The sequence below is a fragment of the Dufourea novaeangliae genome, unplaced genomic scaffold (assembly GCF_001272555.1).
Source record: "Dufourea novaeangliae isolate 0120121106 unplaced genomic scaffold, ASM127255v1 scaffold60, whole genome shotgun sequence".
Lineage (NCBI taxonomy): Eukaryota > Metazoa > Arthropoda > Insecta > Hymenoptera > Halictidae > Dufourea > Dufourea novaeangliae.
The window spans coordinates 1,458,020-1,473,710 of NW_015373935.1; the positions used below are offsets into that span (position 1 = coordinate 1,458,020).

Consider the following 15,691-nt stretch of genomic DNA (forward strand, 5'->3'; position numbering starts at 1 on the left):
GTGACATCGATCACCAGTGCACCCTATGACAGTAAATGTGTCAAAGTGTAGTTTCTCTCATGATATTCACATAACCAAGGGTGTGTTACAAGGTTGTCATTAGTAAGAACACTCTATAGGTATCTGTACAATATAATTCAAAGTATCTAAAAAAAAAAAAAAAAAAAATACGAGAAACGTCCAGGAAGGACTAACGGCAACTAAACAAAATACGTTACTTATGCAAAACTAAGCTACTGAAAGTGTAACGAGGTATACCGAAAGTATAGGAGGGTCCGTCGCATTTTCTGCTTCGCGGAGACGTACGAGGCCCGGCTTAATTGGCTGAGGCCACCCCCCACCGGTTTTATTTATAAGTTCGAGTCTATCGGCACAGCCCCTGCATTCTCTCACGGCGGTTCGAGGTGGTTGGGGGACAGGGCCAAGGGGATGCTCGTCGCTGATATAACTCCCAGGGATGCTTCGGGGTGGTGGAAAGGAGACACCGTCGACGGGGTCTGCTGTGACAAATAACCCTTATAAACGGTACACCATAACTTTGCGGCGGTGGTGGCACGCGGGGGCGAACGCTGCGAGTCTCTGCATGACAACCTGAAATGAAAATCATGGGGATGTTGTGCAACAGCGATGGGCGTGGAAGGGAGGATAGAGCGCGAGAAGAGGCGGCCAGGGAGGGGAGGGAAACGTTCGAACGGTGGCGGCGGGCCACTTGATTACGTTGCGATAATATACATGACGCCGATATGAACTCCGGGTTCGCCGCGTGTGTTGTTGCTCGTCCCCGTGCGATATTGCGTAATGGCCACCTGGAAATGGTCCGGTGCGTCGCGGCGTTCCCGAAGCCACGGGGAGAGCGCGCGCTAGCTACCTAACTCTTCTGTCGCGCGCGAGCGGCACTCGATAATAGATCGGAGCGGATACGATTGTAAATATGACGCGTTTATTGCTCGCCGTTTCGATCCCTGCCCGACCGTGAAAGTGTGTACGACAAGCCGCGAGATACCAGGGGGGAGGGTACCAAACGTTTTGCCGGCGCGCCGACCCTGTTTCGCTCTCTGATTCCGATCGAAACTACCCCCCGGGAAATTTGTTCCGTTCGACGGAAGCTATCTGTGGGACTCCAGATCTAACTGCCGAAAAATCACACCTCGATTATGATACACGACTTCCTGTTGGTCGAGTGGATAGAGCTTGGTTTAAGCTTTTTCGTTTGGTAGGTTTGATGGATCTATGCACTTGCTGAGATCAGGGTTGTTTTCGTTGGGAGAATGGGTGATTACGCACCCGCCCCATGAATATCCATCGATATATTTGGACTCCAGAGCCAGAAAAATACAATTAATTTTAAATTCAATTTGTTGTCCCTTCATTGGAGAATTGTGATCCTTCAAGATTGTTTGAATTGTCGTCAAGTGTATAAGAGTCTTTACAAAAAATGTAGACTATTTCGTCCGTGTTATAATTCATCAAAATTCACTTTGCTTTCCCTATGTAATATTTATTAAGAAACTAAATGTATGTCCTCGTGTATCGCACCAGTTCAAAAATAAACCGTATCGGGATATACAATACACGCAATACCTCCCGCCAACAGCTTCATCGAGCGGCTCAATATCACCCCCGTCACTTATCTCCAGCGGCGGTGGTGCCTGGCAGGGACGCTGGGCGGATTAATTATTCATAACAATTAAACCCTTCGAGTGAAATTAATTTCTCGGTTTATCGCGTAATAAGCGGCGATAGATGGGTTCGTGGGTGGGGCTTTTGCCGTTTAACCGGAATTAATTGTTCCGAGCGAAACGAGTCCAGTGTCGCCCGGAGACCCGGAAAAACCGAAAAGGGTTCCTACGGCCGGTAGGCAGGCAGAAATCGTATTACTACCGGGCACCGTTTATACACTTCGATATAAACCGTATGCGAGAGCGAACGTCGCGTGAAAGGCAGAGAAGCGGACTGCTTACGGCGGCTGTGGGGGCCAGAGGGTTGCTTTGGTCTCCGCGCGCGTTCACCGGCAGAGGTGAAACGGGAGGAGAGTTTTTACGAGGCAGTAACGGCCGATAAGGTGAGCTTGCGCCCCCACAGACGGGTTTATTCCGGTACTGTACCCAAGTGGCTGTTCGACAGTACCTATCCCGGTGTCGTACACTCTCTTACTTTCTCTCGGTGGCCCCGGCCGCGACTCCCCGGCTCTATCTGAAACCGTTTACGCGCCTCTTCTCTCTGTTTCCTTCTTTTCTCCTTTTTCCTCCCCGCTCCGTCCCTTTAATACGCCCACCTAAGAGCATTCTGCTCGTCGCGGCGTTATCGCGAGCGTTACGGGGGATTTCGGAGACCTCTCGAAAACTCTGTGGCGTGCCTTGTACCGTGAAACGCCTCTATTTGCCGTTCCTCTGTTCTACGGGGGTCGAGATCGTGAGATTGTCGCGTTCCCTTTAAGTCGTGGGACAATCCTGTGGCGGTGGAATAAGTCAGTGTGCTTGGTGGTTCAAGAAACCGGGGATTATCGACTATTTCGAAGCAGAGATTTCAGTTTTGAATCAAGGTTGTGGTTCTCCGTACGTATTATATATACAAAATATACGACAGTTTTATATGGGAAGACTTGTGTAACTAGTGTCGTCAACGTTCGTTTCTGCTAGGCTCTTAACACTTGGGCAACCGTATTGGGAAACACCATACTCTGTGAGTTATTTAGACCTCTATCTTTTCATAGATCACTATTGCAGACGCGATGACACAGGTAGTCGCCCAAGTGTTAAAGCTAGGTAAACATCACAGCAACAATTTATTCCGAAAAAATACCATCAACCGTACCCCTCGGTCCCACCGGAAGTCATCGTTCCGAAGGACGGGTGGATGCTGTACCGCGACGGTTGCCGGCGTGTAAACGTTATTACTCTTCGGGTCGGACGGGTTGCTCGTGGGCCCCGTTGGAAACCATCGGGCCCCGTAGGAGGGTGAGGGACGGGGGGGAGGGGCGAGAAACGAGCCCCGAAAAGACACACGCGATCGAGAAGGAGCTCGTTTGAACGTTTCGTGTGGTTTTTGTTGGGTTTGCAGGGGCGAACGGAATGCGCAGGCGCGGCCGACAGACCTACACGCGCTACCAGACGCTCGAGCTCGAGAAGGAATTCCACACGAACCACTACCTCACCAGGCGGAGGCGGATCGAGATGGCACACTCGCTCTGCCTGACGGAACGGCAGATCAAGATCTGGTTCCAGAATCGGCGGATGAAGCTGAAGAAGGAGATTCAAGCGATCAAGGAGCTGAACGAGCAAGAGAAACAGGCGCAGGCGCAGAAGGCGGCGGCGGCAGCGGCCGCGGCTGCGCATCAGCAGCAAGCAGCCGGTGGGGGACCGGAGGGGGCCAACTAGGGGTACGCCCTGCACCGGAGCCCCCCTGACCACCCCACCGCCAATCCACACCACCCTCTGCTAGCACCGCAATGTACACAGCTATATTAAAGGTGAGTGACTTCGATACCGATGTTTTCTAATTTTATTAGTCGCTTTTCACCCCCCTTTTGCCCCCCTATCCGCCCCCCTCCATCGTTTTGCTGCAATCTCCCCTCCCACCATTTGAACATCAACCTGCTAAGCCACCAATTTCTACCGGGCCCTCCCATCACGGTCATTCTCGTGCAAGCGAGGTTACTTCTTGTTCGATTGCAGATTGTAGATTCCGAGGAGGTTATTCGGTTCCTTTTGATTTGTGGTTAATAGTAGTCTATCTACTACTAATAAGAGGGTATCTGTATTACGATTTGACTGACTTTCCATTTACGCCGATTTATTTAACACTGGAAATTTTATTATACGATGGACACCGGTGACCGACGCGGCAGTGAATGTGTTAAACTGCCTAGCTGATCTTTTTAGATCGTGTAATGCACTGTCCATTGTTAAAGATCGTCTGTAAGTTTCAGAATAAGTGGGAAGAGTCAGGGAATTCCTATAATTCATTCTAATTTTTCTAAGTTCGCGAAGTCGTGAATTATTCTGCGTTTGGAAATATGAACACCCACGTTCTAACAACAAAAGTCATCTTCTGGCGGATCTTGAGCCCTGAACAAGGTACCGGCGTCCTCTCCACGAGCAATCCATTGTTTTCTTCTAGACGAATATATGGTGGCCACTTTTCATCGCCAGTGACACACACGGTGGCTTAGAAATGGTCGATTAATTCGCGTTTCTAGTGCCGCGGCACGAATGTTAATAGAATGCATTCTGCTACCAACAATTCAAACCCCATCTCGAACATTTTTCCTTTTTCTTGTACATGTTATTTAGCTATTTCTGTCCTAGCAAATACATGTCTATGCAACACCGGAATTGTCTTGAAACAGGTCAGACCCTTTACCAGACAGCTTATAGGTAGACAAACCGCAAAGGGTTAACAAGCATATCATCATTGCTCTTTCTTTCCACCTTTCGCATCAAGATTATACGTTCGCGGTTTATCTTTCGACCGCAAGATCATTCTCGATGACTCCCACAAACCGAGACACTGAATCTCCTCTCATTCTAACCACTAATACTTCTTTCGTGACCAATATCAAGTTTCAGCTGTGACTGAAGCTCGAATACATCTTTCATTTCTTCTACGATCCCTAACAAGTTTCCAGAAATAGAAAAGTAGGAAGCTGAACGAACGGTTACATCAACGACACGCAGAACTCTTGTCCAGGAAGCGTGGACGACCCAAGTACATAATCGAAATTCTTCGAAATTTGGGTGAACTCGTTCAACTTCCATCGGATGCTGCAATCTGGCGGGGTCTCGAGCCCGGTCGAGGCCCACCCTTCGTAACCTAAATTCGAAAGGGTTGTCGCAACTCCCTCCGATGGTAATGGATTCTCCCTGGGCGTTGCGCACCCCCTTCCCTCCGTGGTGTGGTCGCGACGAGCACCCCGTTTACCCCCCACGGTTGATATATCATCAGCGGAAGTTACGGGAACCTGAAGAAAATGTTCGCTAAAGAGTATTACGAATGTGGACAGGCGCTCGCTTTCAGCCGCCGGTTTCCGGCCTTTAAAATTAAGTTTAGCCGGTACACTTAATGAGGATAAACCACCTGCGAGCGTGCCTTCATAATTCCCTAAGTTATTCTGTTCGCGTGCATTTAACTCGCGCCTCGCTGAACCTTCTGCATCTCAAGGGGTTCCCGCGGCCGCGTCGCTGAAATGTTACTCCATCGTGATTTTCATGTATATTTTCACTTTTTTTTTTGTCTCCTTGCGTTCCCGCGGATACCGCAGACGTTAACGAAGCGGCTCCGTAATTTCCCCGATCCCTCGCGGGGTCTTCCCCGAGACTTTTCAGTGGCTTTTCTTACTTTAACGTTTTGTGAAGTGTAATTTTTTGAATTTATTTCTTGTTGGAAACTTTCAAGAAAATGTTTCGATTCTTTGGAACGAAATTTCTCAATTTTTGTGCTGAGAAAATCTAGTATGGGGTCTCCAGCTATTTAGAAACAGCTGGAAATCGTTAATGGAAGTTGATTTTTAATCGGTATGAATTTCTTGAAATTCTAAAACTTACTTTGCAAAAATTAACTGATAAAGGATCTATTCAGTAGAAGTTTCTTTTTTACAATATGAAACGAATTATGTGAATTGATATAACATTTCCATATCACAGTAGAAAATTCCAGTGTAAAATTCAACGCGCACACTATAGAAATGCTAACCGACAAAGAAAGCGTCGTAAAAAGCATTCGTTTCTTTCAACGTCCACGGGAAGAATCCTTAAAACGACGGTCGGCGAAGGAACGCCCGAATTCCCAGAATATTCGAAACTTTCTCCTCTTTTCTTCGCGCGGAAAAAATACGTAGTAAAGGGAAAAAGTGAAAACTGTCTAAAAAAAGAAAGTAGAAAGTTTCCGTTCAGGTAGAGAAAAAAAAGGAAGCACCCAAGGAAAACGTGGTGTCAGTTCCTGTATCTACCTCGAAGATCCTCCGGTGTAATTTGTATTTTCGTCCAGGGTACGACCATTCATCCTCGAAAAACGAACGACCCTTCGAATTGCTTGGATCGAGCGGGGGTAATATCGGCAGTAAAAAAAAAAAGGTCTTCGGTTTTTCTGCGCTTTCACCGTCGTCTCCTAGCCACCCCTGGTTCGGGCTTTTATGACTCGTTGCATGTTTGGGTGGAGAAAAAGGATTCCAGGGAAACGTCCACGGCCGTTTCGACGGAAGTTGACGGCCCGGGTGACTTTCTTTCCGACTTTACAATGCGTTCTTCATTGCATCCTGTGCTTCATGGTTGTTCAGGAGAACTTTCGTCGTTGGAGAATCTACTTACACTCGTGGTGCTATTATTTTCCATGTGAAAGTGCTTGGGTATATTCATTCTTTACCTAATATTTAAACCCTTCAAGTGTGTCCTCGATGAGGTATAAAAGTTTGTGGTATAGTCGACTCAGATTCTGTGACTGGTTTTGAATTCTAATTCGAAGTATAGTGCAGGATAAGTGATGGTTTTTACTGTAACAGTTCGGTGAGCGAACAACAGTGTATCTGTTAGACGAACGTTAAATAATGGAAACAACTTAATATTGATGAGAGATTGCACTTAATTAATGTACCATTTATATGAGAAATTAATAAATACGCTGGGAGGATTATATTTATAGATTATTCTGAAGAAAATATCAGTGATTAGTACGAAAAAGTGGAGTTGGAAAAGATTCAGAGGCCGTAGTGTAATTACGACAATTAGTAATCTCATAAAAATTCTTGTATGCAATTTTTCATGGTACTTCATTGCAATTGCACATGCACAATACACGATGCTCTGTTTCTTAGAACAATGTAGATCTCTCGAAATTAAAATTACTAATCGTGACAGTGGAAGGATCGGTATACACTGCATATCTGCCTAAAAATGCTCCGGTAGCTTTTATTTCCCGAAAGTTAGAGGCGCGTGGTCTTCCGATGACCTCGTTCGAAATCTCATTATCAGTCCGTGGAAACGATTAACGCCCTCCCCCCCAGGGTAAGAGAAATTCGCCCGATAATTCTCGGTCCCCTTCAAATCATATCTCTCTTCGGTGGGTCTCGCAGATAAACGGAAAAGTTTATAAAGTTTCTCTCGCCCGGCAGTATCTCACCGGCCAGAGGAATTCGCCAATTAACTCCACGGAACTGCATCGTAATTGTAGGCTTGCCAGGGCGCCGATTCAACGATACCGACTCCGGTGTGATGTTTAATCGATGCACTCGTTCCGCCGATTGTCGCAGTTTCGACCCCCCTTTATCCAACCGAAACTCGACGAAGCCTCCATTTTCAGTTCCCCTCTGTGCAACGACAATGTTCCTTCGTGACCGTTAGATAGAATTTTAGATGCGCGAATAACGATGATCGCGTCGAATTGTGCTGGGCGCATTATGGACTCTGTCACGCATCGCGGTCTTCGCGGAAATAGGGATGAGACCGGAGACTCGTAACGGGGTGATTGTTTGTGGAAAATTAACCTGATCAACGATTCGCAGGGATTTTCTCGTCTGTTTACTCGCTGAAACGATTCGATGTTTTACTTGAGGTTTGGTTAGTGGAAATTCGTAGGGGTAGATTTGTCATTTTATGATATAAAATACAGTATTTTTGTTTGTTCTGTTTAAACTCAATATTGGAAAGTGTTTAAAGAAGTAGGAATAATTATGAAAAGTGTTCATGAATCATACGATTTCTTTAACCTCTTGCCTTACGATATTTGAAGACTGCAATCTCAAGAATTATTTTATCGTTAGGAATTTCCCAGATGTTAAAAGAATTCTATCATTATGGCAAGTATAACATTTACTCAAACGATCCTCCGTAGAAATAACTAAATCCGAAGAATCTAAAGAAGAGATTCGTGGTCAGGGGATGAAATAGACGTGTTCCAAAAGTGATTCTCATTACCAATTGATTTTTAAAACATCATTCTAAAATTTTTATTCGATCGTCTTGTTTATACGTTAAAAGGTGCAGTTCCAATGAACATTTAAAGGCTGTGGTGTAATTTTGTCATCCAAATCCGTGGCACAGCAGCATTGCTGACCAACCTCCACCGGAAATAATCAGTTTCTCCGCCTGGCCTTCCCGCACCGATTTCGCCGACTGTATACCCTTTCTTTATCGTCCGCGTTCCTCATCGGCGCGAGCGCTGTGTTTTTTACGACACAAAGTAGATCGTTAGCCAAGGGTGGAGGGGAGGGAACATGGAATACTGCCAGAAACTATAATCGCGTCACGCTCGAACAGTAGCGGTCCGCGGTGGGATGGTAACGTCGCGGGTATCGGGACGGGAAATCGATTAGCACAACGATAAATTCCGTTTTGAGTTATATTACCATATTAATTACATATTTATGACGTTATTTGTTAGGCCGGCCCGGGCACGGGCGGTGGCGCGCTCGCGCGACCGTGTTTCTGTTGCATTGTTTCGCGCGCTCATTAAATCGCGCATTGATAGCGGGTCGCATTAAATTCGCGACCACGCCACGCCACGGCCTGATAATATAACGAGATATACATATATTTCCCGTCATTTTTCTTTCCTTTTTTCTTCCCGTATTCTCGTCCCACTCGTAGGTTCCCTCTCCATCCGTCGAATTTGCGTTTCGAATTTACATTTCATTGTCGGCGGCCACCGGCTCCCGACCGTTTTTGTCATTCTGCAAACGGGGAGAGAGAGAGAGAGAGATAGATTGTAGTGTGTCCAATTAAGAAAAGGCCCTCGAACGCTATCGTGCGGCGACGACGAGAAGGGAGTCATGGCCGAAGAATTTGACGGACCTCTAGGCCGCGCGCGCGCGCTTCCCATATGTCACCTTTTTTCCTCGACTAAATAAAGAACGGGACAACACCGGGGCCCTCTCGCGGCCGAGTCCCCGTTCCGTTCCGTCCCCGTTGCCGCCACGGGCGCAGATATACGCCAAAGATAAATTTTGACAGTGAACAAGAAAAGGCAATTTAGAGGAATTTCGGCGATCTACTTTTATATAGGAAAGTTTGCCCGTATATAGCGGCGATAAATCCGTCGCGGCCCTGAAATCTAAAAGCTAGAAATGTTTAAGGGCGTCTCGGTTCCGATATCGTGTTCGGGAACGTTCCTCCGACGCGTCTTCTACGGGTTTCTTTTGTGGTAACGGACGGAGTTTCCACGATTTCGCGAATAATGGGGTAACGTCTATCTGAAGATTATCGGGTCTCGCGTTGTTCGTTACAGAAAAAACGTCTGCTTTGTACAAGATAGTTATGAACTAGTGGTACGTTCAGGTCTGGATGATTCTTCGTGCAGAGATAAGTCGATGGTATAGAATGTAGTTTTTTCGTCCGATATTTTATTACCAAAAGAATCGAGTTTTAAAATTAGACGAACACGTATGCATTCACGCTTGTAAGCAATGAATAATGTTCAATTCAAAGTCATTTTGCTCAAATTGTATTAAAATTATCCCTCATCCGGTTCTACTTCAAGTTTCTGTACATTCTGATTAAACTACTTTTTATATAAATCATACATAGAGAAAGGTGGAGACAACATACGTTAGACGTTGGCACGACAACTGATCGGCAAGTAGTATGAGCGACTTTATGCGACCAGCTATTTGGTTCACGGTATTGCGATGCCATCTAGTGGCTTTAACGACATCTGGCTTAATTATGGCCGCCTCACCCCCTGGCTCTCGAGGGCGTGGTTAAGGCGGGGACGCCCGACGACGACTATTTCGTCGCATTGGCTCGTCACTCTTCACCATCCTCCATGGTTATACGGCTTTGTTTCGCAAAAATAAAAATATGCTATCGTTCCTTTATCGCAGCATTCGCTTGGGAAAGCCTGAAAACGTCTTGAAATACAGGAACACGAAGAAAATTTTCGAAATGGGAAATGCTCGTGTACCACTCCGCGCACTATTTTATTTTAATTGCCTGTTTCCGCCGTAGATGGCAGCACGGGCCAACGCGTTCTCCGCTGATAAAGTAGCCATTCTACCTTACCGACGCCTCAATCGGTACGTCCAGTAATTTAGAGCCGCTCCTACTTACCGTGCTTAACGCCATTCCACGGTAGTCCAATGATTGCCGGTAATGCGTTTTATGGTTTGTTTTTATCGACGTGGTCGTACAGTAACTTACAGTGCTGTTTCTGGTTCTCAACGCCGGGCTCCAGCGTTCGTGCCTCAGGGAATCCCCGTCTGCACCGACTCCATGTCCATATATATGTATACATACGTATGCACTTTCGCGCTGACTCGGCTCGGCCACTTGCATTTCCCCGACGAACGCATTCTCACGGCTGTTCGCCTCAATGATCCAATAAACTTGCGACTAGGTGGTCTCATCAAGACGGGATAAAGCATCGACACCGTCTGATTTTATTGCAACAGTAAAAACGTTATTCCGACAGATTGATGCGTGAATCTTTTTCCCTTTCTCTCGTCCCACCCCCGATCCTTCTCCGTCTTTCCTTGACGCGACGCATACGCTCAGCCCGCCCGGTTGCTCGTCACACGGTAGGTCGGGGATCTTTATTGGCTGTAAAGGAAGACATTTTACGATCCATAAAAGCGTTTATAGCGCTCGGGCCAGTCTTACCTCGGTTCTTACACCCCAGTTATATCCATTACCCCTTCCGCGGCCTTACCAAGGGCGGCCACCGGCACGCGCTCTCCGCCGCCTTTGAGATTTACAGGTTACGCTCCCGGTAACACCTCGTAAACTTGGCTTAACGACTTTAACCGGGCCTAACTGCTTCCTTCCTGCAATCAGACCCTGACCTACCTCCCGCGCAGACGTCCTAGAAAAATTTCTACACGGCCACCTGCCGCGAACCCATTGTCTCTTTGTCTTCACCACCTTGATTCGATTTAATCTCACCCTATCTATTACACAACCTGTAAAGCCCCTTTTCTCATACTTCGGGAAGGATTGCGATTTCTACTAATCAAATCTCTTAGACATTAGATCAATGGGACTTGTTCCGATTGTCATCATAATGAAGTAGTACCGAACGGATGAAATGGTGAAATGTGGCAACTAGACTTATAGAACTTATTCATATCCCAATAGGAACTACTTTTCAATAAATCGACCAATTCCTACCTTGGTTTTACTGTTTGATCATCGGTCTGGCTACCGAAAATTACGGCAATCAAGTAAAACCAACTAGGCTGTTCTGTGCGCACTGTTTATTCTGACGTGCATCAGGTGCGTATGGACCCTGTATACGGGGTCACTGTGACCTTTATCTCTTACGGCAGGGGCGTGGGGGGCTGCTGGTGTCCGCTGTTTTATGATTTGTTTTGATTACAGTTCATTACCATTTTACGCCTTTCGTTGCCACGTAACTGCCTGGCAATAATTCTTCGTTGTTGATTCTATCGCGACGTTTACGACCGTCATTATTAGCTGATACCACTTGAATTCTCATAAAGTCTACGCCCGTGTGCGATCCGACTCGTCCGGGACATCCGCCAGCACGCCGCGGCTGGGCTTGGCGCGGGCGAACAGGGACGAACAGGGGGGCTTCCCCGAGCCTACGGGGTGTTCCTTTGGAGAGGGGAGACTTACGAGTTACGGGATCGTCCGGCAGATCGCGCCCTTGTACTCCGCTACGTCTTAATGCCATACTTCATTTATCGAGGCTTCCTCCGACTCTCTTATCTCTCCACGAGGAATCATTGTAGCCTTGGGCCTGGAACGATCGGCCTCGGCTCCGTTTTCTCGCTCCATCTCTCCCGGCCCCCTTTCTCTCTTTCTCCTCTTCGCTTATTATCTTCGCTTTCATTTCGCGTTCGCTTACTTTCTGTCGTAAATTCTGCGGCGAACGACCGGGAGCGTCGTATCGGGGCCCATCTTGATGATTTCCGTATAAATCCACCGCGTCGAGTAAATTTATCTCGCGTTGGACGGACGAATAATTGGATTTTGAGAAATGTCCTCGCCGCTGCGGTGATCCGATCTCTTCGGGCGTTTAAAAGAATTTCATGGTTTTTTTACTGTGTGTGTGTGTGTGTGTTCGTAAAGCAGTGTGACTAGATGAACCTCGAACACGTTTATTAGCTTCTCGAATATCAATGGCAGATTTCACATGGCGGAATACTGTTTGGGTTGGCAATAAAATTCATTGCTGATCAAATAAATTCAGATAGCTCTGTTAAATGCACTTTGAAGTTAAAATGGAATTGGTACATCTCACTCAGTTTTGTATTGAAGAAATCGTTTGAATGAGAACTAAATATCTAAATAAAAGCTTGACCAACACCATAAAAAAATTCAGGTTTTGCGTGTCATTAACTTATGAACTTTATGACAAAATAAAACTCATTAAAATTTATCGTAATAAGAAGCGATGCTAAATATCTGATGCTCGAGGCTTGTATGTAACAATCTAATACTGGTATCAGTGGTTTAGTTCCGGGGATTTAAGTGTGTTCCAAACTTTATCGCGTTAACAATCGCGATTCAAACACAAAAGGTCGGATCATATTGTAGTGCGCATAGTGGCAACGGTTTTCGGGCTAGCAGGAATAGGCGGCACGACGCGGGCGCAAGCAGGCATAAACAAAAGCTTTTTCGCGCGGCTTGATAGCTTAATAACCGTGGCGGGGTGCTGCCGTTGATGCGGCGGAAGGCCGAAGGAAGCCGCGAATTTCGCAAAACCCGGTTTTGTACAGCCCGGGTATTAGCATTTAAAACGTGAACAGCGCCCCGTCTGCCGGCGCCATTGGTCCACATTTACACAACAATGAAGGGGCCGCACTCTAAAAACTCCCAGAATCCCCGGGCTCCGAAGTCAACGGAGGAGGAAAGAGAGCGGCAGAGACGGTCGGATGAAAAAGAAGAGAAACGGAGAATCGTAACGCCATCTCGATCTTTTCTTTGCTTCCTTGCTCCCTAGCCCTCCTCGGATCTCTCCATCGTCTCGCTCTTTCTCTTTCTCTGTCTATCCCTATGTGTTTCCCTCCCCGCCACCAGTTTGGATTTCGAGTTAGGACGGTGTGGGTCGTAGAACGGGACAAGAGGCACCAGAGCCTGACTAGAGAACCTCTCGCAACACAAAACCTAAGGCCTCCGTGGCCTTTTTTTTACTCGCTTTTTCGGGTCTTGGCTAGCCGCGGAGAGAGGATAGCATACGTTTCGTCTGGCTGGATATTTCTAACACACACGTATATACATGCACACCACACGGAACGACCGTTCTCGGGCTGCAACGTGATGGCTGGGGCTGCGACGTTGCCAAATTATCTTACGTAACCGATCATTTTTCTGTATGGGCATCAGGAGGAGGACTTGGATTTTTTTTTAGACACCACGTTTCTTCGTTCTGTCCGCCATTAACACTTTCGCCGTGGCTGGTGTAATGGGCTTTTCGGTCCACGGAAGATGGGAACTGGGAGGGTTCTTTGACTCCATCTTGTATCTTCTTGCTCGAGCTATTGATTTTTTATGAGCTGATCTATTGTTGGTAGTGGTAATTTATATGGCACCTTGTTGGACACTTTAGTACAGTATTATCTTGTATTCCGTATTTCTGCTCCAAAACATTTAGATATCGACACAGTCATTAAGAAGTTCGTTCCAATTCACATTTCAGTTTAGTTCCGTTTCAGTCTAATGTATTACTAGTTCCAGTTAAGCTTTCACCTCCGTGCATTAACCCTCTATAGCTCTGTTGTGACTTTAAAGTCACCTACCGATGTATCGATATTTTTTTTTATCTATAATCTCTTTGGTAACCGATGAGATTCTCTGTAGCGGTTATCAACTCTAGGTCGAGATATCGAAGTAATATTTGAAAATTGTATATTTATTGTTAATTTGTCTTTAGAGATTGATATCCATTGGTTCCGTGTTGCGTAAATTTTTGTATAGTCACGACAAAAATTCGGGCTATAGAGGGTTAAACTTACAAGACTGATTTCACCACTTTCTAATTTTCCAAACAATCCCAAATGATTTTTACTCTACAATTTGTACCGTACGAATTTCTCTCATGGGAATTTCAAAAGTTTGCCACCACCACCTCCAAATCAGAGGAACAGTAATTACGGTCTTCCGTGTTGTGGACGCCTCTGTAACGAACTCGTTCGCGATTCACGACCTGTCGGGGCGGTTAAAGCGCCGCGACGAGAGTTTCACGAGCAGTTTTACGCCTTCTTTGCCGTGGCTGAAAAACCACGGGCTCGCCGCCGGTTTTCTGCCAGGACGTGTCCCGTGTGCGAGCGCGCGATTACACGGTTCGTTTAACACGGCAAGAATGACCGAGTCCCGCGTTGTCCATCAATCCCCGTGCCCGCTCATATCCTGTGTCCGCTTGGCGAATAATTACCGGGCACCCGATAACGCCTGGTCGTCGTCGCGGCGTTAATTAAAAAGTGAACGAGCGCGTTAAAACGAATCGGTTCGGCGGGAGGGACAGAGACGTGGAGTTGGACGGTTGATTCGCTCGACACCGTTCGCTTCGTTTCCAGTTTCGGACGGCGGCTTATTTATACAGACCACCCGGGAGCAAGATCGCGTTGAAATAAAGTGGTACAGGCTAAATGTTCCTTGACCGCGTGAGCGAGCGAGTGATAAATATCCTGGGCGGAATTTATCATTGTTCACTTTACTTTATCGCGGAATGAGATTAATGCCTCGATCCGCCAGGACTTCCGTCGATTTCGCCGTTCACGCCTCGGTCATTACGCGCGTGCATAGATTAATCGGATCTGGGATCCTTTGTGATTGCAATTAATGACGAAGGAAATGACGGGAATATTGGCAGACAGCAAACGAAGTATGTTTTCGAAGTACAGTACTACGTGTTTAAGGTGATCGTTAGATTTATTGTGATATTAGCGATCGATTTTTCTCACCTCTGTACGTATTGCTTCTGGAATATATTATTAACTATGCTACGGTCCTCGGTCTATCTGTAGATTCGAAATAATAATGAGGAAGGAGAAACATGCAGATTAGTAAGAATTGCGTTACATATTTCACAAAAATTTCTGAAAAGGCGATATTAAGGTTAAGTAAGAAATGTTGTAAAGTCGAAACAACGTTGAAGAAATGGAAACATGATTGGGCCAAAATAGAACGAAACACTGTTTAAGAAAAAGTATATTCGCCAAAATGTTTATTACAAATATAGTTCGAATTATCTAGGCTTCTGAAATAGAATTATTTACACATCAACAAATTAAGTACGTATACGCATTTACCGCGTCAACAACCCAACTTCCACACATCGCAATATTGAAATAACCTTTTGCAGACTCTTGGTAAAGTTCCCGAAAACTTTCTTACGTCCGTGAACCGCGGCACAAAGGCAAAAGAACTTCGTGACTTGTGCGCCCGAGGGGTTGAAGACGCTGCCTTAATTGCGATACACTCCGCGGGACGCCGGCCGTGGTTGAAGGATGCACTTCTGCATCGCGTGGAAAGTCTCGAAAAGCGCAAAATGCCCCGCAACTCGTTACCTTCTACTTCTTTACGGGTCTTGAGTAGTTATGAAGCTGATAAATTTTTATTCTGGACCACTGCAGTCGCATCTGTCGGTGATTAGAATAACTGTCCAGCAAGTTAACACATATATTTTAACAACCTTCACGGTTCATTGTACCCTCACTTTCAGCGTGTATCAAACCAAGATGACTCGATGCGACGAGATCTTCGCCTCCTTCGAACTGTCGCTCCCGGCGTGTTTTAATGCT

At 46.3% G+C, this 15,691-nt stretch overlaps 1 protein-coding gene across 1 annotated transcript in view; it reads left to right on the forward strand.

Annotated features, from left to right (window-relative positions):
- The window catches only part of LOC107185344 (homeotic protein ultrabithorax-like), a 147,702-nt gene that overhangs the window by 122,767 nt on the left and 9,244 nt on the right, over positions 1-15,691 (forward strand). Inside the window, exon 3 of the mRNA XM_015573009.1 lies at positions 3,061-3,469. Coding sequence (XP_015428495.1) covers positions 3,061-3,377 — 317 coding nt within the window. The 3' untranslated portion in view covers positions 3,378-3,469. The remainder of the gene's footprint in view (positions 1-3,060; positions 3,470-15,691) is intronic.